General features: G+C 38.4%; 1 protein-coding gene across 4 annotated transcripts in view; it reads right to left on the bottom strand.

Moving 5' to 3' along the window:
* Positions 1–23519, bottom strand: part of VCAN (versican) — a 107259-nt gene that overhangs the window by 57563 nt on the left and 26177 nt on the right. For 2 of the 4 annotated variants that reach the window (XM_037142967.2, XM_037142968.2), the window contains exon 6: positions 11701–11994. In XM_037142967.2, coding sequence (XP_036998862.2) covers positions 11701–11994 — 294 coding nt within the window. Of the gene's footprint in view, positions 1–1943; positions 4926–11700; positions 11995–23519 lie in introns of all 4 variants that reach the window. The other 2 variants (XM_037142966.2, XM_053664475.1) reach the window with 2 other exon arrangements.

Genomic DNA, 23519 nt, shown 5'->3' with positions numbered 1-23519 from the left:
GTGGAAGAAGAGGAAACACAGTCACATCTCGCAGGCTGAATTAAGTTCGCCACTCACTATAAATTTGCACCTTTGTATAAACAGTTTCTGGGTTAGGTCACTCAGACCCTCCATTTGGAGTAACCATTTATAAACTCGGGTTTTCTTTTCCTATGGCTGCCAGTCTTTCCAGGGAGATGGAGTTTACTTTTCCGCTTTGTAATTTGATCACTCTAACCTTAACAGGGTTTCCCATTTAAAAGGGTTTTCAAATGTAGAGCATTTTTTTACTGGTTTCTAGATTATTTGATTGAATGTTAATACCTACACTAATAAAAGAGTAATCTAAATTGGGGAAAACTGCTGCATAGTCATTCAAATGTATTTTTTAATTCTCAAATTAAGTGTTGGCTCTAATTCCTTTTTTTACTTCACTTCTTTCTTTTTCATATTAATAGCTTCTTTTCATTTTTCCAGCCCTGCTAACAGCTACCTTTATTCCCACTACCTGGTGACAACTCATCTTCTCATGCCAACTCCAGTTTCAAGAGGCAGGAAAAGAATGTAGGAAATATGCTATGGTCTCCAAGAAACAGCATCATTAGTAGGAAAATAATGCTCCAACCCTGGCTACTTCCAACTGTATCGGAAAGTGAAGATTAACTTCAACACTCGGGGGAATGCATTCCCTTCTCTACGCTTTACTCCCTTGGCAAGAGCTGTGAAAACACTGAGAAAATCTAGAGAGTAGAAGTCATGAAGTTTCCACCACAGCATTGGAAGCCTGCCGGCAGACCAGTAGAGTTACCTGTTTGTCCCCAACAGGTAGCGCTCCTAAGAACTCAAATGAGGGGAGCATTGCTTCGGAAAAAGGACATGCTGAGGGGAATACCTCAACAGTAAGAGAAAACCTGCTTTAAAAAAGAGACTCTCCTCCAGTCCTACTTCTCAAGGAAAATTCACCATTAAAAAGAGAATATACCAACTTAACTAAAATCAATGGCCCTGACTCGTAGACTAGAGAGAAACAAACCTGAACTGATCTACTCAACTGTATGTGCTGTGTAGTCTCAGCTTAGCTTACCAAACTGAAAAGATGACGTGGTCCGACCTTCAGAAAAAAATGTTATGTTTGATAATGCGAATTGTAAGTATTCATCAATGTGAAAATAATGGCTTTTAAGCATTTTACCAGAGAGATAAATAAAATATTTGAGCAAAATAGAAGGCATTGCAAATACCCCTATTAAATCATAAAATAAGTAACATTATAGCTGGTTTTAGGGAACAGAAGTAATGCTGATATTGACACAATGAATTATAGCATTTTCCAGAACTGAGCTAGACTGTATTCATCCTAAATAATTAAAGCCTCATTAAAATACCCAAGGACAACAGCTGAAACACATGTTAAACTGGCATGAAATAACATTTAAACGGCAGACGTATTACCCACCCCCACAAGTCACGTAATAAACCTGCAAAATCCTGGAAAGAAAAACCATAGCAAACCTTTAGATGTCTTTCTGCGAACCCTAGGAATATGAAATACAGTTTTAATTGTCCACAGTGTGAGTACTGAAGGTTAATGGTTAAAGACCAATGGAATGTTGACACAGTCTAGTACTACACTTGAGTAGTAATACATGGAGAGACACTGAAATTAAAACACTTTGTTCTGCACGTTCTGAAGTGATGTAACATGATGAGTTGGTTATATTAGATGACAAAGCAGTGCTTCTTATAATGTTTAAAATAAAATGGTTATCTAACATTCTTCCAAACTGTTTAACACATTCTTCCAATACTTGTACAAATATGTGAAGCTAAAAGACAGAATTTTTCCACACTCCAGTTATCTTCTAATGGCAGCATTTGGTATGTTGACAATTTTTTTCCAAAAGCAATTTTCAAGATAAAAAGCTGATTGCCTTCACTGGTATATCTAGAAAGCAAAGACTTACCTGTCTTGTTTTCTCTGACCTCAATAATATAAATATTTATATCAGTGCGGAGTTTGGTCCCTGTCGGGGGTTCTGGAGTGGGGAGTGCCTGAGGTCTGAAGGCCTCTGTGCCTTCCACAGTGGGTGGTCTTGTTGGCTGTGTAACAGAAGGAGGACTTGAGGTTGTGAAATAGTCTTTATCGATGTGGGTTTCCATTTCCTTGGCTACAGTATCTTTGAGGGTAGTGGGAGGAACGCGAGATGCTGATTCTGCCATGGTGACCATGTCACTGGTGGTTTCTTCACTGGGCTCCGTGTCAACAAGAGGCGGTGTCTCAGTGGAGGCTGAAGGTGGCTTGAAGGCTGAAGCTGTGCGAAGTCCGTCTGCTGAACTGAAGACGGTGGAGATCTCACTTGGAACTGTGGTTTTCATTGTTGGAAATTCCGGGAGTTCTGTGGCTTTGGGCTTTTCGAGTAATCCTGAGCTTAAATCAAAATAATCTAAGGATGTTTCCTCCCTTCTCTTAGTAGTAGTTTCTTCCATAAGCTGGGTGTCACTGGTGCTTAAAGGCAACACAATTCCCCTTGGGCTAGTACCTTCTGTTCCATACTTTTGTTCAGGCCCTGGACTTAAAAATACCTTTGGCCCCATGCTCGGTGTTTGTGTTACCACGCCGTCTGCTTTTGATTTGTGCTCAGTGATAGCCCCAGGTGGATAAGACATTGTGTGTTCCATTTTTCCAATGGGAGTTGTTTCTAAAATTGGGGCTCTCCCAGAACTCATCACTACTCTGTCTTCAGAAACAGTATACACTGACCCATCACTTTCCTGTTCATCCCAAGGTGCTGTTGCCTCCTTGGCTGTGCTGGCTGTGGGATTGAGAGCAGGAACTGGTTTCTCTGGAGTCTTATCTTTCCAAGGGAATTCTTCCTGAGTTGTTCCCTGGGTAATGCCTGCTGGTGTTCTTATAGTTTCAGGAGAAATAGTCTGACCAATGGCATGTATGTCTTGAGAGGGTTCACCTAGAAACTCACCTTCTGATGGAACAGAAGGTACCAATGCTCCCCATTCTGTCTTGGGAATTAGAGAAAGAGGAACGGTATGGGAGGTGTTTGCATCAGTGGTAGGCTCATGGGTGTGGCTGTGATTAACAAATGCCGATCCTTGCACATCTGAAGTGTGTGCAAACTGGGAGACGGTAGCTACAGGCTTAGAGACATGCGTATCTTCTCCTTCATCCAAAGCACTTCCTTCTGTGGTTGCCTGAGCAATTCGATCTTCCGTGCATGGGACAGGTAGATCTCTCTCTTCGGTCGTAGAATCTCTTGAAGTTGACTTTTCTGTAATGCTAATCGATGTTGTGGGCTGAAACCTGACTGTGAATTTCCCATGGTCTGTTGTGTCTTCCTCAGTAAACTTCTCTAATGGCTTTTGAATGCTATCTGGGATAAGAGTAAACTCATCTCCTCCATCCCGAGTGAAACTTGAGATGCCTTCATTCTTCCCACTGACTCCTGGAGTGGTGAGTAAGGCCGGGGGCAATTTCCGAGAGCCTGCCTGCTCTGTGGACCCTGACCGCACTGAGGCTGTGCTATCTTCGTCCCGTGACCATTTGGATACAGTGACTCCCTCCCCATTCAAAGTGCTGTGGGCCGAACGGACTGTTGTAACACCCTCATCATACTTTGTAGTATCTTGATGGCCATCTGTTTCCAATCCAACTGGAGTTCTTGTAAAGTCTTCCTCCACATCTCTTGCCTCTGTTGGTGCCACACCCAGCTTTCTTGGTGTCAGTGGTGGCGAATCAAAGAACGTGGTCATTTCCACCAAAGACTCTGTGAGATGAATTTGCTCTGAGGAAGCTGTGGGGGACGTCATTCCAGAAAAGCCTTCGTCCTCTATTCTTCCCATAAATGGATCTTTGGTGATCTTTTCCTGTATTGCATTATTGGCATAAGTATCTGTTCTCATCTCTCGTACCAGTGTTTCTGTTCTTTCTCTTCCTTGGGTCATTTCTGTGTGTGACGAGGGATGAATAACTGTGGGTACTACCTCAGCTAATATTTTATCACCAGAATAAGGAAACAATTCTACAACTGTATGATGCTGTAACGGGAAAGGTGTGGTGGATACATACTGGCCAAAAAAATCTTCAGTTTTCTTACCATTAATTTGCTTTTCTTCCCAGTTGTCCTTGGGTGAAGCATCACTGTCAGTAACAGCTACAGGTGAGACAATCGTTGATGCTGAGACTGACTTCATGTCCTCTAACTGAGTGGGGGAGGTGTCTTCTGACATCTTTGACACTGTGATGACTTCAGGTATTTGGCTAAAGACCGAGGTGCTCTGGCCAGATCTAACTGTAAACGTTCTGTCTTCACCACCATCTTCTTGGGTTGTGGTCACTGATTCAGAAGTAGTATGTACTGTTTTCTTTTCAGTTTTGGATTCCAGGGTCATTGTTGTAGATACAAATGGTGTTTCTGTTACAGTGAATTCTTTGGAAGTAATGTGCTTTGAGACTTCCATAGATGTTACCAAAGGACCCACTTCTATTTGTTCAATTTGTGTAACTGATTCTTGTGTTCGTATGTCTTCTGTGATGCCATCCCATGAATCGGTAGCACGATCGTAGATGACAGTTGTACTTTGGGACACGTCTTCCTTACTTTCAGGTATGTCTGGCTTTCCAAGTGGTCCTGCAGCAGGAGTTGAGTAATAGTTCTCATCCCAAGGCTTCTTGGTACCCACAGTAGGTGTGGGCGTTTCCGTGGCTGACCTGTGTATGACAGCTGGAGACCCAACTGTGGATTTCTGTTCAAAGTTGACCATGTTTCCCACAGAAGTTAACTTTGTTGTAATGATGGGTAAGTCAGTGATTAAAGGGGTGATTGGTATATTTCTGTCAGGTACCATTTGGAGTTCTTTGGATAAACTGTGTGATGCAGTTTCTGTAAGGATATTCAGATCGATGGTTGTAGTCTCTGATATATTCTGTTTAGCTAGAAAATAATTTCAGAGAGTTGATTAGACAAGTCACTAATAAAAAGCTGCACGTCCAGTGTTTGTTAAGTGCTGCTGTATATTTGGGAGTGACCTTAAAGTGTTTTTGATGGAGGAAAGTCTAAAAACTATACTGATTAAACTCAATGACAACTGAACATTTAATAGACACCCACTGATCACTTGTTTTATATTGCAAGGTTATCGCTGCTTTTACCCATACATATGATTAACTGCTCTTGGTTAAGGAAATTGAATATTATATCACTTTAAGATCAGGAGATGTCTAAAAATGTATAAATGCTGAGTTCGGAAATAATAGGTAAGCGATCTATCAGAAACAACTGCAGCAACTTGAAACCTAGCTGGAGAACTTAGTACTACTATTCTGGAAGCTTCTGTACTCTGCCACAAGGTTTTCCCTCCTTCTCAAGCTGCATAATGTCTCAGGGGAGAGGGAGTGCCTCAGATTACAAAACAACAAAAAGCCACATCAAATGTACCCACGTTACATATAAACTATTTTACGGTCCATAACACGGAGGGTGTCATAAAAACAGGATATTAAACTTTTTAATACCACCCTCACTTGACTCCAGGTGTTGGACATTTGTCTTCCCCTCCTTTCAACTCTAGTGTAGCCTTGTTTCTAATAAATAATAATAAAATGTTTCTGGCAGAGGCTGCTTGGTATTTATTGTAGTTCTACCTTTTGTTCTATGTTCTACATACTGTGTTTATAACTCTTACAGGTCCTGGTTCCGGGCCTACTTTAGCATGAAACCCAAACGTAGAACAGGAAATAAAGTACCCACATGATATATTTTAGGTCTGTAATTACAAATCACTGAAAACAACCCTAAGCATCAGAAAGAATAGGCTCAGGCAATAAAAAGTAACCTGTCATCATAAAATGCTACATTATAAGGCATCCAGATTTACAGAGAACGGCCTGGCCTGTTTAAAGAAATTTAAACTGTGTATAAAAGCGACGGTGTTGTAGACAAGATTCCTTCTCAACGTGGGAAAGTGCAACAGCTTACTACAGGAAGATTCTGTTCTTTTTCCCCCAAATTCAGACTTTCAGAAATCAAAAACTGCCCGCCACTAAACTCCAAAGGAACTCTTCTGAGGAAACCTTCGTTGTTTTGCTATAGCCTTTACCACTTAGAACTAGTTGTATGGGTAACGACTGTCCCCCGGCAAGAGTTGCAAGGTCTGTCGTACCTGTGCCATTTTGTGTCTTACTCTCAATAATCCCCCAAACAGAAGTCCCTGGGAAAGCAAAACAGGATACCTCTGAGCTCCCTCTACTGTGTTAAAACTTAATTTTGTCAGTGAAACTGTTCTGGATGAATAGAATGGTAAATACATGTCATTATATACTTGTCCAAACCCACAGAACATACAACACAAAGAATGAACCTCGTGTGAACTATAGGCTCTGGCTGTTATGATACATCCGCATGGATCCATCGCCTGTGCAAACATGGAGGGGATGTGGGTAATGGGGGGGCCACGCTGGGTCGGGGGAGGCACATGGGAGTCACCGAATTGTCCACTCCACTTTGCAGTGAACCTAGCACTGCTCTAAAAAATAAAGTCTATTTAAAAATTTAATGATAAGATGAAGTTATTTCGTTGTACATCAGACTCGAGCTGCCGTAGCCCAGATTAGCCAACTTTATAATAAGAGCTTGGTGGTTATTTACATTACGGTGCCCTTAGATGATCTTTAAAGTCTGTAACTATTTATCCTTTTGTAGTTAAACAACACTAAACTTACAAAAAGACTTGAACTCATCAAACTATGTTAAATATCCTTTTTCTTTTTTTAAAGGAAAGCTTTTTCTTCATTCATTTACTGGAAGAAGCTTTATTATATTTTGATTGACATGAGCAACTTAAGGAAGCAAAGTATGGTTGACTATTTTTCCTTTTAATTCAATTATCTATATCCTCTGAAATTCCATAACTGTTACCTCATTTAACTGCCACATATCATGTTTGTCTTATAACTGCGTTATTTTGGGAAATAGTAAAATGTACATACAGAGAAAGTTCCCATGGAAACATAATATAAGCTCTAAGGACACTGTGTGTATTAGAAAAATTAATTGTATTATTAACAACAAAAAAAGGTGACCTTGCTTGTTTGCTCTGAGCATTTCCATGGCGGATGAGGTTAACATTACAGGAGGTGGTAACTGCATCAGAGCTGCACAGGGAGCCTGGGAATCAGGTCTCCATTCGTTCCAACCCGAGTTCCGTGCTAGCAACTTCTACTGTGCTATGAAAACACTTGTACAGTGTCTGAAAAATGAAGGACTTGGATTAAAATATAACTAAATAACTATGTCATTATCAATTATTGCTGTAGCATTTGGATTGGCTTCATCTAGGCCTGGAGCACTGTGAAGGGACTTAATAAGTCTCAGAGAATCTCCTTTACAAAGCCAGGAGTTATGCGATTAAAAAAAAAAAAAAAAGAACAATGGTTTTTTCAAAAATTTTAGAGCCCTGTTAAAATGTCTGCCTATAATTAAGTTAATTAAATTATACTATTTGGAATGAAAAACCTCAGACTTCCTCTTGGGGTTGGATGAATTTTGTATCAATTTAACAGTGATTTCCAACTCAGTATATCTCCTCATCTGTGCCATTTGTTTCAACCATTTCCCCACCCCCAAAAAATCATTTTTAAAAGTATAAATATGTCTGAAGAGGTATCATAAATGTTGCTATAATAAAGACGATTATTATATAGGTGAGCACACCATGCCTGCCGAAGGCGCATTCCCATGGAGAAGTTTTTGTCTTGGAGAACTACCAGTGTCCTCCCAACTTCTTTGCTAGGAAAGCCACAGAAATCAATGCTGCTTCCCCACAAAAGCTCCCTTCCAGCCTTCACAGCTGTCTGCTACACAGATGGTTCACATCACTGCACTTGTGGCGTTTTATGTCATGTGGACTGTCTTCTCTGTGCTTCTGTTGTTAGACATCAGGCAGATTTTTCCAGTCAAATATAAAAGCCCTATTAGCAGCATGTCCGTTGGTTTAACTCATGCCCACACTTCCTACATTATAAGTAAATGACTAATTCCAAATTAGTTCTTCTGATTAAATGTTTTATGTATAAATAATTATAAACATAGGGATTCACAAATAAAGTGGGTATTTGATAGGTTGATTCTGGGTTTATTGTTGGGGAAAGTACACGTGGAAACTATGGTAAAATTCGAACTTTTAAAACAAGTTTTATGAATGAGTGAATGCTAACAGATTCAAATTCAATAAACAGAAACACTTTAAAAATACCAGTTAGAGAAGGATAACTGTTGGTACCTATGGTCGGATTATAGGGCACAAAAAAGATAAACTGACTGTAGGTTAAGAAGGGCAGGCCAAGTTTAAAAGTAAACAAATAAGTAAGTGGACAGCATCTGAACCGCGTGGTACTTATTTAGCCTTTGTTGAGGCCACTGGTTTTAGTTGCAAGTGTGATCAAAGAGGGGGATGTGAAAATAAGGAGGATTCAAAGCAAGATCACATGGGTGATTGTAGGTTTAGACATTGAAATTTCAAAATCAGAACACCATTTCAGTTGAGGGACAACTGAACAATTGTATTCAATAATAGGGATGGATGTTATTTATTCTAGATTTTGGTTTCCAACAGAAAAAGGAAAAATGGGCTCCAACTCTGATATGATGGATTTAAATAATTAGAAAAAACTCTGAGTGATGGTAATAGGGTATTAGAATGGGTTTTCTAGGAAACATGCTCTACTCCCTGTCTTAGAAATCATTAATAATATCAAATGAGAGATTATCCTATCTTGAATGCTTTTGATTCACTTAAATTTGGGGATGTATGGGTGATCTTTCAAAGCCCTGTTTAACTCTAACTTTCACATAACCGGCTCAACTCTGAGCTCATAGAAAAATCGAAAGTATACAATTTAGTTTAATCACCACAGGGAGATACAGAAGAAAACTTCATTTCACAAAGATGTTAATTTACTGGCTTTTGATATCTACTTGACAAAAATAAATTCTAGTTCTATGCATTATCAGCCATTATTAATGTTTTATTCAATGATTTTAGAAGAAAAAGGGAATTATAGCAAAGTGAGAGTTGTTATTGTTCACTCACCAAGAAGTGGCTATAAAAACACTGGTAACTGCACTTGGTAACAGCAAACCAGAAACATGACTACATTTCTAAATTCCTCTATTTTATCAAACCAACTGTACATCTCTGAAGTCACTTTTGGAACTGTCTCTAAGGCCACAACCCCTGCAAAGTTTACCCTACAGAATTCAGTCACTACTCTACTGTGCGGGAAAAGTGGATGGCAGTCAAATCGTTTGAGAATATTTTTCAAATTAAAATACACATATATACAGGGTAGGTCAAAAGCAAGTTTACCATTGTTCATGTGAAAAATGATATAATAATATATAATAATACAAGAGTAAACTTTTGTTTTTTTGTGAACACACAACTAAAAACCTACTTTCACCCCACCCTATATATTAAAAGAATCTTTGAAAATTGAATTAGAAATTTAAGGAAACTGTTGGCATTGTGTGTGCTTTAAGAAAGATTCTTCACCCTGGCTGGTGTAGCTCAGTGGATTGAGCACGGGCCTGCGGAACCATATGATTGCGGTTCGATTCCCAGTCAGGGTACATGCCTGGGTTGCAGGCCGGTTCCCTGCAGGCCAGTTCCCAGCAGGGGACGCACAAAAGGCAACCATACATTGATGTTTCTCTCCCTCTCTCCTTCCCCCTTCCCCTCTAAAGATAAATAAATAAAATCTTTAAAAAAAAAAAGAAAGATTCTTATGTTATGACTAAACATTCTAAGCCTTTTATGTGCTGAATAAATTTTGAATGTGACAGAGTCTTAGGTAGAGAAGAAAAAAACAAAAGTCTAGCCTCTAGCTAAGGTGGAACAATAACCAAAATTTGAACCATTATATTTATAAGTTATATATGCCCAAGTTACTACATAGATTCAAATGAATTCGATAGAAGACAACAGACCTAAACTTTCCAACTTTTAAAGATTTTTATGTAGATTTTTAGTAGGTGATTTTTCTATTGGAATTTAAGTACCTTGCTATTTCATACATTCATGTGAATTCCTCGTGCAAACAAATAATTTAAAATACATCAGGATGAATTCTTTATGGCTCCAGACAGGGTTTGGTTTAAATTTTACCCTCAGGGAGCAAAACTGTTTAACAAGTGCCAGTTTTATAAAGCGCAAAAAAAAATACAATCCAGCAACTCGTGATGCTGGAGAATTCTACTCCTTGCCTAATTTCACCTCTCTAACCCCTTCACCCCAACGCAAAGCATCTCATGTTGTCCCTCAGTTATGTCAGTCACTTCATGTGACACTCATCACAGAGCCTGAACTACTTAAAAATCACTGCTATGAGAATGTGTCTTTCTACTTTTAGGGATAAAGTGTTAGTATTATTTGTTTGTTTTCCTAGAAATGATTAAGGAAGTTTTTTCTGTTGTTTTAGGGTTTAAAAACAAAAGCTAGTATTTTCAATGGCTCTTTATGGCCCATTTGTATTGCACCAATACACAGCTGGTGGCTTTAACACTCAGAAAGTTGAGCTCATGGGAGGAGATCCAAGCGGAGGCATCAGAGCCGGGAGACAGCAGTATGTGAAATCACACCTGTCCGTTGCTCTAACATCTACTCTGCTGGCTCCTCAGATTCCCCAGCTGTGTCTTTCTGGCTGATGACGAATGCCTGTGTACTTGACTTCAGAAACCAATCACATAACAAGCTATTTTCCATTCATTTCAGTTACATATTGCTATAACAAGACATATTAGGAACTTAGTAAAAACTTTTTGCTACATTTCAATATAACATGGCTCTGTCTTAAACATAACTTTAATATTCTAGGAGACCTTTTTTTAGCTGTTATGAGGCAGTCCTGACAGTAAGAACAGACTCTGGATTACTTGTCTGTTTAATTAAACATTCTATAAGAATGATACTCTATCATGTGACTAGTTTTGATAAAATAACTTAAGGTCATTTGAAAAATTTAAATAACTATATCGTGAATGTTGAAAAATCTTGTTTGACACCAATTTCAAGTATTAAACCTAACGAAGATAGCCTATGTCACACCTTGCAAAAAGCATATATCGTGTGTCAATTGGTACTAGAGAATTGTTTATTAGAAGGCACATATTTCTCTTATTTGAGACAAAATAAGATAAATGGAGATTTTTATTTATAGCATGCTTCATTTTATGCATTAACCGAATATTCTGATTATCCATGTCAGTTACAAGTACTCACCTGCAATCACTGATATTGAAATTCTCCGCCATTTCAAAGAAAGATATACCAAAGACAAAATAAACACAATTCAAGGATTCGACTCAGCCATAGTTGGCCTCAGCAATACAGCACCAATCACCTAATTGCATTTGAGGACTATGGTTAATATAAATTAACTAGTCAGTAATGTGTTCGTGGTGCAACAGGGCACAGTTAAGACCTCAACTTGACATTTCCTCATCCCATTTACAAAACTATTTGTCAAACTTCCCATTGTTTTAACCATATCACTGCTGTTCCATTTTATTGCTTTTGAAAATTACTGAACTGTTTCCATTTTGTGCACACACTGCAAGATAAGGAATCCATTCCAATTGCTAGTTGAACATCAATGCATGCCTTCGAAGTATTTTTTTATCTGTAACATTGAAAAAGGTATCAAACACTTACGTTTAAAGCAGTAGGCATCAAATCTGCTATCAGGGGAGGGGAAGCCTGTCTGGTTCTCAAAACGATACAGGGTTCTCACCCCAAGTAAACCACCTCCACACTGGGACCTGGCCACAGTCACAGGGTGACGAACACTGGCGTCCATCAGCCACCCGTAATCGCACTGGTCAAAGCCATTCCTCCAAGCTGCCTGGAGCTCCCCCACTGTCGCCAGCCGAGCGTCTTGGTTTTCACACTCTTCTTCAGCCTCCTCATAGGTTAATTTATTGGGAGCAGTGATGTGAAACACATCACCTGAAATAACAAGAGGAAAGAAAGTCCTAAGTTTGGTTACTCATTCTTTTCCAGTTTAGGGTGTAGGGTGAACTCACGTAATACTTTTCACAGTATGGCAGCAGCTTTTGACACTTTAAAGCAGAAAACATAATATTACTTAATTTCGTTGCTATTTGTGTCTGATAAGAAATAATACATACCCCAAAATGTTCATATATATATATATAAACTTTATTATCAAATGAACGCTCCTATATACCCATAGACCATAGAAACGGTCATTTGATAATAAAGTTACAATTAACTCTCTAAGATAAACAAACCTTTCCAAGCGAATATTTGAATTATTGTCCAAGAAATGGGTTTTTCGTTTAATGAAAGAGTCTGTGATGTACTTACTAACATTGCAAACTGCAAAAGAAAAGCTGTGCTGAGCTGTCACTGAGGGCATTTCACTTTGTTTACCCTAAAATCAAACGGTAATTCTCTGACGCTCGTTCTCACATACCACTGTTATCAAGCAGGAAGGGACAGAATCAGAATGGAATGGTGTTGCCTGCCTTCCCATCTGGGGCTCAGGGCTGCTGGGATTGTTCCGCGGGGTACTGCCTGCACGCACACGTGGTCAGGCAGAGAGTGAATGGGGCCGTCAGCTCCCACTCACCCAGCCAAAGGCACTCCAGTCCCTCTGGGAGGAAGTGGCACCTTGTTTTCTGCTTGCTCTGCCCAGGGAGGTGACTTTTGTAATCGGTCTGGGGTGGGGACTGTGTCTCCATTTCTCACAAAGCCATCAGGGGCTTTAGGTTTGCGAGACTCTTATATTTGCTTATTGATTAACAAAGAAAGGCTGGACATTTACTTTGTTAATCACCGGGCCCAATTAACTAAGAATATGTTTATTTCCATTTAATGTGCCATAATAAAATACTCTGAAATGCCAGACAGTTTATTAAATCGGAATTTCCCTGGGTAACAGAACAATTGGCTGAACATGATTCAATGTAAATTAAAGGATGTTTTCCACACCTGAGCACAAGTGCCCTTTTTTAAAAGACAGGGGCAGCATTAGAATTACCTAGGCAAATACAGTGGGCAGAAGGGATATAAAATGGAATGCAGAGGAAGGTGAAACATTGATAGACCATCACTGCAGCAGCTGCGGGTCCCATTTCCAGCCGCTTTCTGATTCTATGGGACATTAAACGGCTGGGACTCCAGAGCTCTCGCGGTTTGGGGCTTCACCTGACCAAATTTAGATGTGACAAGCAATTATTTAAAATGAATAGAGCCACTCCTCTCTGAGTGTGTGATAGATTTATAAAACAAGAAAAAGTGAGTTATGGGGAAAATAGCCAAATCACACATATCAGCTTTTCTCACTATAAATCTAAAATGGCTGCTGATAATACCTGTTCAAATCCCAATAAGGGCTGTTTGAAAAAGAGAAAGAAAAACTGTTACCTGACTGAGAAAGGTACGGTGCGGTGTGAATAGGTTTGTACTTAATGATCTAGTTTGGGAAGGGTTAGTAACCTCAAATCTAAAAATACACATAAACAGGTAAGTTTACCTCCTCCCCATTTCTTCAATGTCTCCCTCCCTAATAAGTTTTAAAAGCATAAGGGTCACAAGACCAGTTACAGAGTATGTATTCCGTAATATTTGTTAAATGAATTCCATTTCAAGTTCTTGTTAAGACACAAGGTACTCTTTCTTCCCTGCTTCCCAAGCAGCATATTAAATAAAACTAATTCTGTAGCAGGGCTTTGGGGCGCTGCCGTCTGGAACAGGTGATTGATTTCACCTATGGGTTTGGCACAAAGCAACAGGGGGAAAAGGCAGACAGATAGACTGGTCCGTGCGGCCCTGAGCAGCCTCACTCACTTCGTCTTACACTTGCATTAAGCCTGAGAGCAACACAAGTGTGAAGGAGGGCAGCTTGCCAATCCGCTTGGGTTTGTTATTACAGCTGGCATATCATTTTTGCTGCCTTCATTTTCTGCACTGCAAGGGGCTTCTGCACTGAGGTAAAACTACTGTTCCTCTTAAGTAACAGGAATGCTCGGCCAACCAGAACAGGGCAAAGAAACATAATTAATTGTGTAAAACTGCAACACCTAGGTTAGTCGATCGGTTGGGGGAAATCAACTTCTCCAAATGCAGCCAGACCAAAGGCCTAATGAAGAAAAATGGCAGCATGATCTCATGGGTAACAGTTTCCCTGTCTTAAACAACACACACGTTTGTGGTATTAAAGGAAAAAAGGGTTTCAGAAGGGGCTGGCAGGTTGAAAAGGGAATTCTCTTATTAATATTAAGTCATAAAGATCTACTTATAGAACTTTTTATACAGAAACTCTTGTTAAATCTGACTTTACATCAAAACATCAATTATTTAATTCATTTTTGGAGGATGCAATTTTCATCTATGTACCCAATACCCATGAAGTAATGATTTTACTTATTCGATTAAATTCTGTTTCCTTTAAGGCTGCCTATTTTTCTTTTCACTTATATGTAGAAATTTTTAAAACATGGCAAATACATTTTTTTAGAAATTTTAGAAGATATATTACTACTGAGTCCTGTGTAATGCAGAACCCCCTCCCCAAAGGAATATTCAACTGACATTGAACTTACTTAAAGGTAAGAATTAAAAGGCTTCACCTATAAAGAAAGATATCTACATGTCATAATTATTGTCTTATTTAAAATAATGAAAAATGAGAAAAACATTTCCTTTAACTAATCCCAAAATATATATATCTAAGACTCCTAAATTATAATTGTTTATCTTGAACATTACCTTGCCCGGTGCAGAAAACAAATGATATGGTGAGGCATTCACATTATAGAATTATCTTACTATATCTCAGTACTCCTGTGGTTAACACTGAATCTATATCCATATTGATATGTTAAATGTACAAACTTTGCCCTTCTCATGTATTAACTTCAAACTATTAAAGCCAGATCATCACATGTTTTTCTAGAATGTGCCAGAATATCCTGGCCTCAGTTTCACACTAAAATTCAAACCATGCATACACAAAAAGGCTTCTATAACTTCCTGTCAAATATATTTTTAATTCATTGGATGCCTGGTTTTAATTAAATAACACTTTGACATTATATGATTTTTATCTAACATAATACAAATGTAGATGACCTGCTGATTAAGTTAGCATTAACCTATTAAAAATTTATTGTTGAAGCCCCAGCCAGGTAGTTAAGTTGGTTACAGTGTCATCCCTATACACCAAGATTGTGGGTTTGATCCCTTGTTAGGGCACAAAAAAGAATCAACCAGTGAATGCATAAACAAGTAGAACAATGAATTGATGATTCTCACTCTTTCTCTCTCTCTCAAACCAATCTGTAAAAAAACTTATTATTGAAGATGTAGACCAGGAATATTACTAATTTATAGTTCCAATTCTAACAACACAATTTCCAAAAACGTCTTCCACAGAAAACTGATGAGCCTTGAGATGCAACCAGGCATTCCGAAGACAAGGCTCCATGAACAACCACCGTTAGAAAACAGACATGAGTCATTTGATAGGCTTTCTTTCTGCAACACTTCTCTGAGCATTTAAAGTTCTAATATTTATTGGGAGTCCCATACCATTTGATCAGAGAACTCTCCTTTTTTCACAGACTACTACTCAATAGTCCATAGATCCCTTACTTGGAATAGTTTCAAAAACATTACTCTAGAGACATATGTGTTTCAATGAGAAGGAACTTCAGGTGACCATAATGACTGTAACTTAGTATTGACTTTCTGGTTGCCTATTTGTCAACCTGCTCAAGGTAGAAGTAGGGTAAGTGGATCAGGTAACCACACAGAATCAAAGCAGGGGCCAAAAAACTAAAGAGAGTACAAAGCAAATAGCATATTAAGTTCACTGTCTCCCAGGTTTCTTCAAAGACTTCAAGTGAGCAAACGGTGCTGGGATAGAGCAGAGAGCCCTGATGAAGTGTCTAAGACAGTTTTTAGCCAAACACAGGTTATTTATTAAAAAGATCTTTTTGCAAAAAGTAAAACAAGAGACAGTCAATAAAAGCATCGGGTTTTCTCCTCCATAGCAAACCATAGGCACATCTCTCCACTCCATAGCTCTGCATACTGACCACCGCTACACTAACGAAGCAGTCAAGATATAAGATTTTCAATTTTTTATAGGTTCTCTTTCAGCTTTTAAGTTTATAGTTAGGAATTATTTATAGGTCAAACTATATGTTTTAAACTATAGCATGGTGGAATGAAATTAGACAGTTACATATTGAGTCTGGGCCAGTAATAATAAAGTAACTCAGGTCTTGTTCCAAAAGTGAATAATCACAGGAGGATGCATCAAAAGATAGAATCTAAAATCCAGAGGCAAAACCAAATTAGGAACCAAAGAACAACAGAAAGAGAAAGCAAACGTGGGGAACCAAGCAAAGTAACTCAGTGCATTTGCTTGGCTTCTCTTCAACATGACTTAATTGGGCGGGTTGTGTAAGTTCCTACCCTGAGGGTATCTTAAAGGCACCTTTTTGCCTCTGATGTAGGCAATAAAATTTCCTTCTGAGTTTTTATTACAATACCACCTATAGAGTGAGAAGGGGGAAAGCAAAGCCTTCAGTGAGAGAAAACCCTATTATATTAGGCTAGGACATGGCTGTGTTCTGTGTCTACAACTGAATACTTGTAACTAAACAATTTAATGTATTTGGCATTTACTGGATCATTGCCTTCCTGGAAGGCAAGTATCACATTTATAACTTGACAATGCGCCCACTATTAAGTTTCAGAAGTGACCTCATCAAAGCAGCTACATCTATAAGACATTTATCAAATTTGTAACTAGAGTACAGATTTGGAACATGTTTCCAAATGTTATCTACCTATGAGAGAATACTTCATTTTTCTCCAGATAAAGAAAGCAAATAAGTCAGGAAAGAAATACCCAAAGTATCTTTTATATATACAAAGCAATACATTACTTAAGATAAAATGTCAAGTCAATTTGTTATAAGTAAGAATTCAACAAGGTATATACATATGCATTTCCATTAGCATACATGTGCAATATAAAGTAGAAGAGAAGCTTTCACACACAGGCTAATTTGCATATTTTATGAAAACCTTATATGCAGTCTTCTTAACACATACTTCTCCTAAATTGAAAATTAAACACTGTGGCTCTGAATACTCCTGTTATTTCAACTTCCCAGGGATGTCCTGGAAGAAACTGGAAGGCACTGCTGGTGAGACTTTAACATCTGTTGACATTCCACAAACTGAATTCATCTTAATCATGGGAATTAACTTCATCATAATTATTAACAAAGAAAAAGCTTTAATTTGACAACTAACTGCTCTAAGACTCCCTAGAAACTGGACCATGCATGTTCATTTTCTGTACTTCTGATTTCTAAATAGGAAAGCTATTTTCTAGCTAACTCAACGGTGACACATGCTGAAAAGACAAGCAATGACGACAACAAATCAAAACATAGAAAATAAGCCACACTGTTCAAAATCTAGACTTGATACCCAGGAGTAATTCAGGAAAATTATTAATGGGCCAGGGTCTAGAGCAAAGGTGGGGTAGAATCTTTCTCTCCTGCTGACAATTCCCTGTGACCACTAAGGTGAAATGGGAAATGGGCATCAGCAGAGCCCAGGTAATACTCAATTGCTTCCTAGCCTGCAGCCAATAGGCTCTCTCTGTGAGCATCAAAGCTGAGACCTCACCACAGTTCTCCAGCTGGATGTATTTGCTGGGTAGTGTGATAAATGTTTATGCTTCTTTTGTTTATCTGTGGTCATAATCCTTCTTCAGTCCGGAACTACATGGCCTAAAAATTAGTTCTCATAAACTAATCATGGTTCCCTTGGTCCATCTGAGAACAGAACTCCCTGATTTATTTTTTCATTTTAAGGAAGTTCAAGATTTATACAGTTTCCTGCTATTTGGATCAAATAGGTGTATAAGTAGTAAATGTATGCAAAAGTAGATATGGTGTGAGCTGAAAATAAGCACATGAAATGAGCTTATAAATGCCATACAATAATAAAACAACTTATAGTATATGGCAAGTGCTATAGTGATAAAAACAATTCAACATAATTATCATTAGCTTTGAAGTCTTGACTTTTAAGTTTTTTCAAAGGAGGTTTCTTTTTTCTTTCTTCCTCTTTCTCTGTCTGTCTCCTTTTTTGCCTGAGTCTGCATACCCAAGATCAAAGCAATGAAGACTAATGCTCATTATCCTCTGGATCATGAAACCCACAGCTGTACATGTGTGGTTAACAGCTAACATACACTGCTATATAATCTTCTGAGGGCTAAAATTTGTAGATGATGCAAAAAATATGTTGATTCCCCCTACGATTTGATTCTTTAACCTTCACAGAGACCACCAACCCCCCATTAACAGTGACAAGAAGGCCCCCTGATCTGCCAGAGTAACTTCACTTCATTTCCAGTGTGAGGTTAGTGATGTTTCTAATTTGAGCGGCGCTGAGAATGGGAAGCCAGGTCAGGGCCTTTCCAACTTCTCCCTTGTCTTAGGCTGAAGTAGAAGCATACCGTGGCTTAAAGCATAGACTCTGGGTTCTGAAGTTTGTAACCTCTAAGTAATTATTAGAGAATTTTCTTAGTCAGCTTTGATAGTCAGCTAACATTCTCTAAATCAAATAACATGTACAGTAAAAGGAAGCCACGCATTTGTCTGTGTGGTATTACACAAGCGCTCACAGATGTCAATTTGAAGGGCTGAAAGACAAGGAAGCCCCACTAAAATTAAACACATTTTTATGCTTTTTGGGATGTTGATCTTATTCTTTCCCATTGATAGAGCTGTCAGGTTTTAATCAGAGTGAGAAGGAAGTTCTAAAAAATCTGGGTGCCTCAGTCTTCAAAATACGTAAGTGATTGAACATGTTATTTGGTCTGACAGGCACAGCAAGGCCGCAGGTCAGCACAGGAGAATTGGCCTACTTTTTGCATCTGTGCGCTCATGGCTTTTTAGGTCTCACAGTTGAAAGGTAAGTGGTCACTGTGTTCCCAAAGGACCTCTTTGAACTCAGTAGTTGAGGAGACCTTGACATCAAAACCGTAGTGCAAACGACTGTCACATGCTTCAAGGAGTTTATGTCAAGACATCCCTGATTTTTTGAGGCATTATTATAAAATTTAAAAAAAAACTATTACAGAATATCCTAAGGATTCCATTAAAAAAACTATCACTGCTAATAAATTGAGCAAGGTTGCAGAATACAAGATATAATGTCAATGTATAAAAATCAATTGCATCTCTACACTTGCAACAAACAGAAAAGGAGAAAAACCCATTTACATTTCTATCAAAAAGAAAACATATTTAAGACTAAATTCAATAAAAGTGCTGCAAACCTTGTACTGTAAAGGCTAAAATTCATCTTTGAAAGAAATTAAAGATGATTTTCAAAAAAACAGTAAAAATCATTTCATGATCATGGATCCAAAAAGTTAATATTGTTGAGATGGCAACACATCTCAGATTGATATAGAAATTCAATGGGATTCATACTACAATCCCAGCTGGCATCTTTGTAGAAATTGACAAGCTGATTCTAAAATTAATATGGGAACTCAGTGGGCCTGGAATAGCTAAAACAATTTTAAAAAGAACACAGTTGGTAGTCTCACATTTTCCAACTTGAAAATTTACTACAAAGCCATATTAATCAAGACAATAGTACTGGCATAGGTAGAGACATAAGCATTAATAGAATCTAATGGAGAGACCAGAACCAAATCCATACATCTACTATCAACTGATTTTCAACAGGATGCCAAGACTATTCAATGGGAAAAGAACAGTCTGTTCAACAAGTGCTGCCTGGATAAATGGACATCCACATGCAAAAGAATAAATTTGGACTCTTACCTCACGCCATGTACAAAAATTAACTCAAAATAGATTAAAACACAAGTAAACAAATGTCATATAACATTAGAAGAAAATACAGAACTAAGTCTTCATGACTGGGCATTTGACAATGTTTTCTTAGTTATGACACCAAAAAGGACAACCAACCAATGAACAATTTCATAAACTGGATTTCATACAAATTAGAATCTTTTGTGTTCAAACGCCACTACTGAGAAAGTAAAAATACTACTCACAGAATGGGAGACAATATTTGCAAATAATATTCAGTATTGGAAGAGGCACCTGAATCTAGAATATATGACTCTTACAGCTCAATAACCCAATTAAAAATAGGCATAAATACTGAATAGACATTTCTCCAAGAAAATATGTAAATAGCCAAAAAACACATAAAAAGTTCAAATCATTAGCAAGCATGAAAATACAAATCTAAACAACCATCAGATATTATTGCACGCCTATTAGGCTAGGCCATGATCAAAAAGTCAGATAAAAACAAGTGTTGGCAGGAAATTAAAAGAAGACCCCCAGATACTGCTGGTGAAAATATATAATGGTGCGGTCACACTGGACAACAATCTAGCAGTTCCCAAAAAAGTTAAAAATAGAGTTACCATGTAACTCAGCAATTCCAATCATTGCAACGTAATCAGTAATGCAGTCATTACTCACACAAGAATTAGAATACTTTCCCACAGTAAATCAGAGATTCAGGGGAGCTGTGAGAGCTGCTACCCTGCTGGGGAATCTTCAGTGGCCCTGAAAGCAGACTGCAGTGGATCACAGGAGAGGGCACATTCAATCCCTTAACCTCTCTGTGCCTCAGTTACGTTAAAAAAGGGAGGGTGTGGGTTCTTCTTTAATGCCTCACAAGCAACCATATGATAGATTGTTTCCTTCCTTACCCTACCACCTATGACTACCTGATAGTCAATCTATGGAAGTCACTACACTGAATAAACATGTCATTTACCATGACATCTTCATGGTAAATGAAGGTGCCATGCCTGATTGCCTTCATCAATGGCTCTTTGCTAGACCAGTCAAACACTTAAAAAGAAAAAAACTCCAAGTTCAGTTTTAAACACCTAACAAGCTGTTAGTCTCCAAAGCCACTATAAGAAGCATAGCCATAGCTGTGATCTATGATTTATGAGTTCTACAGAGAATAGCTAAAAAGTTTTGAGCATCTTACAGCACCAGCCTCAATCAGTATAGAGAGGTTCTGTAATCCAGAATCAATACTTAAATCGTCCGCTGAACTTGAAGCTTTTTAGCTGAATAAGCTCACTATCACTAATTCTTAAATAACTCTCATGAGTGAAGTATTCTGTAAATTACATGCTATAAATTCTGCTAAAATTAGAAGCCAATCTGAGAATCTACAGGTAGGAAATCACACAATTTCCAAATTTGGTATCTGATTTTAGTCCAATTAAAGCCTCCCAAAAGGCCAGAACTAAGCCTAACTCTAAGACCTATTTAAGGATAAGCAGGCCTTTACCTAATTTTTTGCTTTGCATTTCTAAAGGAGCTAACACAATAACAAAAAGAAAGGCTCCAGGTCAGATACAAGGATGATGTAGAGGCATTAGACAAGTTGCAGAGGAGACAGAGTGATCCTGGATTTTGACACGAGGAGAACTAGAAAAATTAACCTATAAATAGATACAAAGGAATCAATCCTACAGAGGACAATTGACTGGGCAGGCAAGGAAGGGAATTATCATGGGAGGCTGTAGAGCAGAAAAGAGTGTCTCTAGAAAGGAATTATTCCTGAGACACCACAGAAAAAAGTGAGAGCAGATATTCACAGAGAAAAATTAGTACTTTTGTGATTTAATGAAGGTAAAAAAAATCCTTAGTAAATTTGGTGGACATAGCTCACTCGGTACAAAGCTTGACAAAGCTTTATTTGAAATATTATAGAAATGGAACGGTAGTGAAGGCAGTATCCAAAAAAAACCAAAAAACAAAGTCTGGAGAAATACTGCCATTACCGCCAAGTATTTTTGAGTAATTATTATGTGTCTATTTCTGGACTAGGTCTTTCACTGTGGTTGAGAGAGCAATAGAAGTTGTGGCACCTTATCTCTACCTAGAGTTTAGAGAGGTTTCGCGGAAATAAAACTAACAGATAACATTTTGTATCTGATTAATATGAAGCAACCAGAGGATAACTAAACACCACCTCTGTGGAACTAGATCTAAGAAAAGTAGGGGTTCAGAGCCAGGAAATCTCAGTGTGAGATGATAAGAGCCACAGTTGAGCCCTTGGGAGCAGGGCTTTCAGGCACAAGGGAAGAGCAGGCTATTGGACAGCTGAGGGGGGGGGGTGTTCTCTGAGGGCACTTGCTGGAGAGGAGATGAGGTCAAATAGGTTACTCATGAGCCAGGTTTGAGAGGCTTCAAAAATCAGGCAGAATTTGTACTTGAGGAGGAAAGCAATGGAAAATTCACTACACAACATTGACTAGGTGATTATTTGTGAGAATCAAAAGCAGAGGTGATTCGTAAAAATTATTCACGAACTAGAAATATGAATATGGAATTCAGAAGAAAGGTTAGGGTTAGACATGCAAAACTAGAAATTAACATTTTCTTTTTTGTGTGTTCTCTTTGGTGTACTTTTGCACTCCAATCATCTACACTGCAAGTCATTTGACTTATAGTTTACATATAAAAGAACTAAAATAAAATTAAACAAACTACTAAGAAAATTGGAGCAATGAAAAATTGGCTGCGAACCAAAACACCGTGTTCGATTCCCACTCAGGGCACATGCCTGGGTTGCAGGTCAAATTCCCAGCAGGGGCCAGTTCCCAGCAGGGGATGCACCAGAAGCAACCATATACTGGTATTTCTCTCCTTCCCTTCTAAAGATAAATAAATAAAATTTAAAAAAAAAAAAGAAAAATTGGGAAGCAAGTAGTAGAATAGTGATGAAGCCTGGAGAGATGGGAAGTTTTCCAAGGTACAAGTATCAAGTGAGGTGAGTGGAGTGAGCTCTTATTGTTTGGAAGTTAATTTATCAATTCACTCATTTATTCCACTCCGTCTATGTATCACCTACTATGTGCCAGGAAGATAGTGGGGATACACATGGTTTCTTCCCTCCCAGAACTCACAGGCTAATAGGAGACACGGAGGTGTGCAGGACAGAGTTATAGTCAGACATTCAAGTTTCAGAGATGGTAAAGGTAGGGGAGATCAACTAGGAATCAGATGGGGGATGTGAAATGAATGAAGGAGCCCATCAATGTACAGAGATCAGACTTTAGGGAAACTTGGCTGAGAGCCAGGGAATTGGAATACTAGGGTGGTAGTTACTCCAGGTGAAGTAAAAGCCAAAAGCTAGGGCTACGTAGAAATACAGATCATAGAAGAATAGGACGTAGGTGCCCCCAAGGTTGTCAGTGTCAGAGGGCCAAGGATCTCCTGGATCAATCATTTGTCAGATCTGGAGATAAGGCTGGAAGTGCTGAGTCATTTGCCAGGAAATTAAAGGGTCAGGCATGAAAGAAAGCAATCTGACCTCATCTGCTACCCTCTGATTTATCTGCAGGGAGAATTAAACCCCTGTATAAAGGGAACTATTGTCTTACAAGT

This window comes from Artibeus jamaicensis, unplaced genomic scaffold (assembly GCF_021234435.1).
Source record: "Artibeus jamaicensis isolate MK-2021 breed Jamaican fruit bat unplaced genomic scaffold, CSHL_Jam_final contig_373, whole genome shotgun sequence".
NCBI lineage: Eukaryota > Metazoa > Chordata > Mammalia > Chiroptera > Phyllostomidae > Artibeus > Artibeus jamaicensis.
Note: the sequence above shows the minus strand (reverse complement) of the source record. Positions and strands in the feature narration are given on the sequence as shown.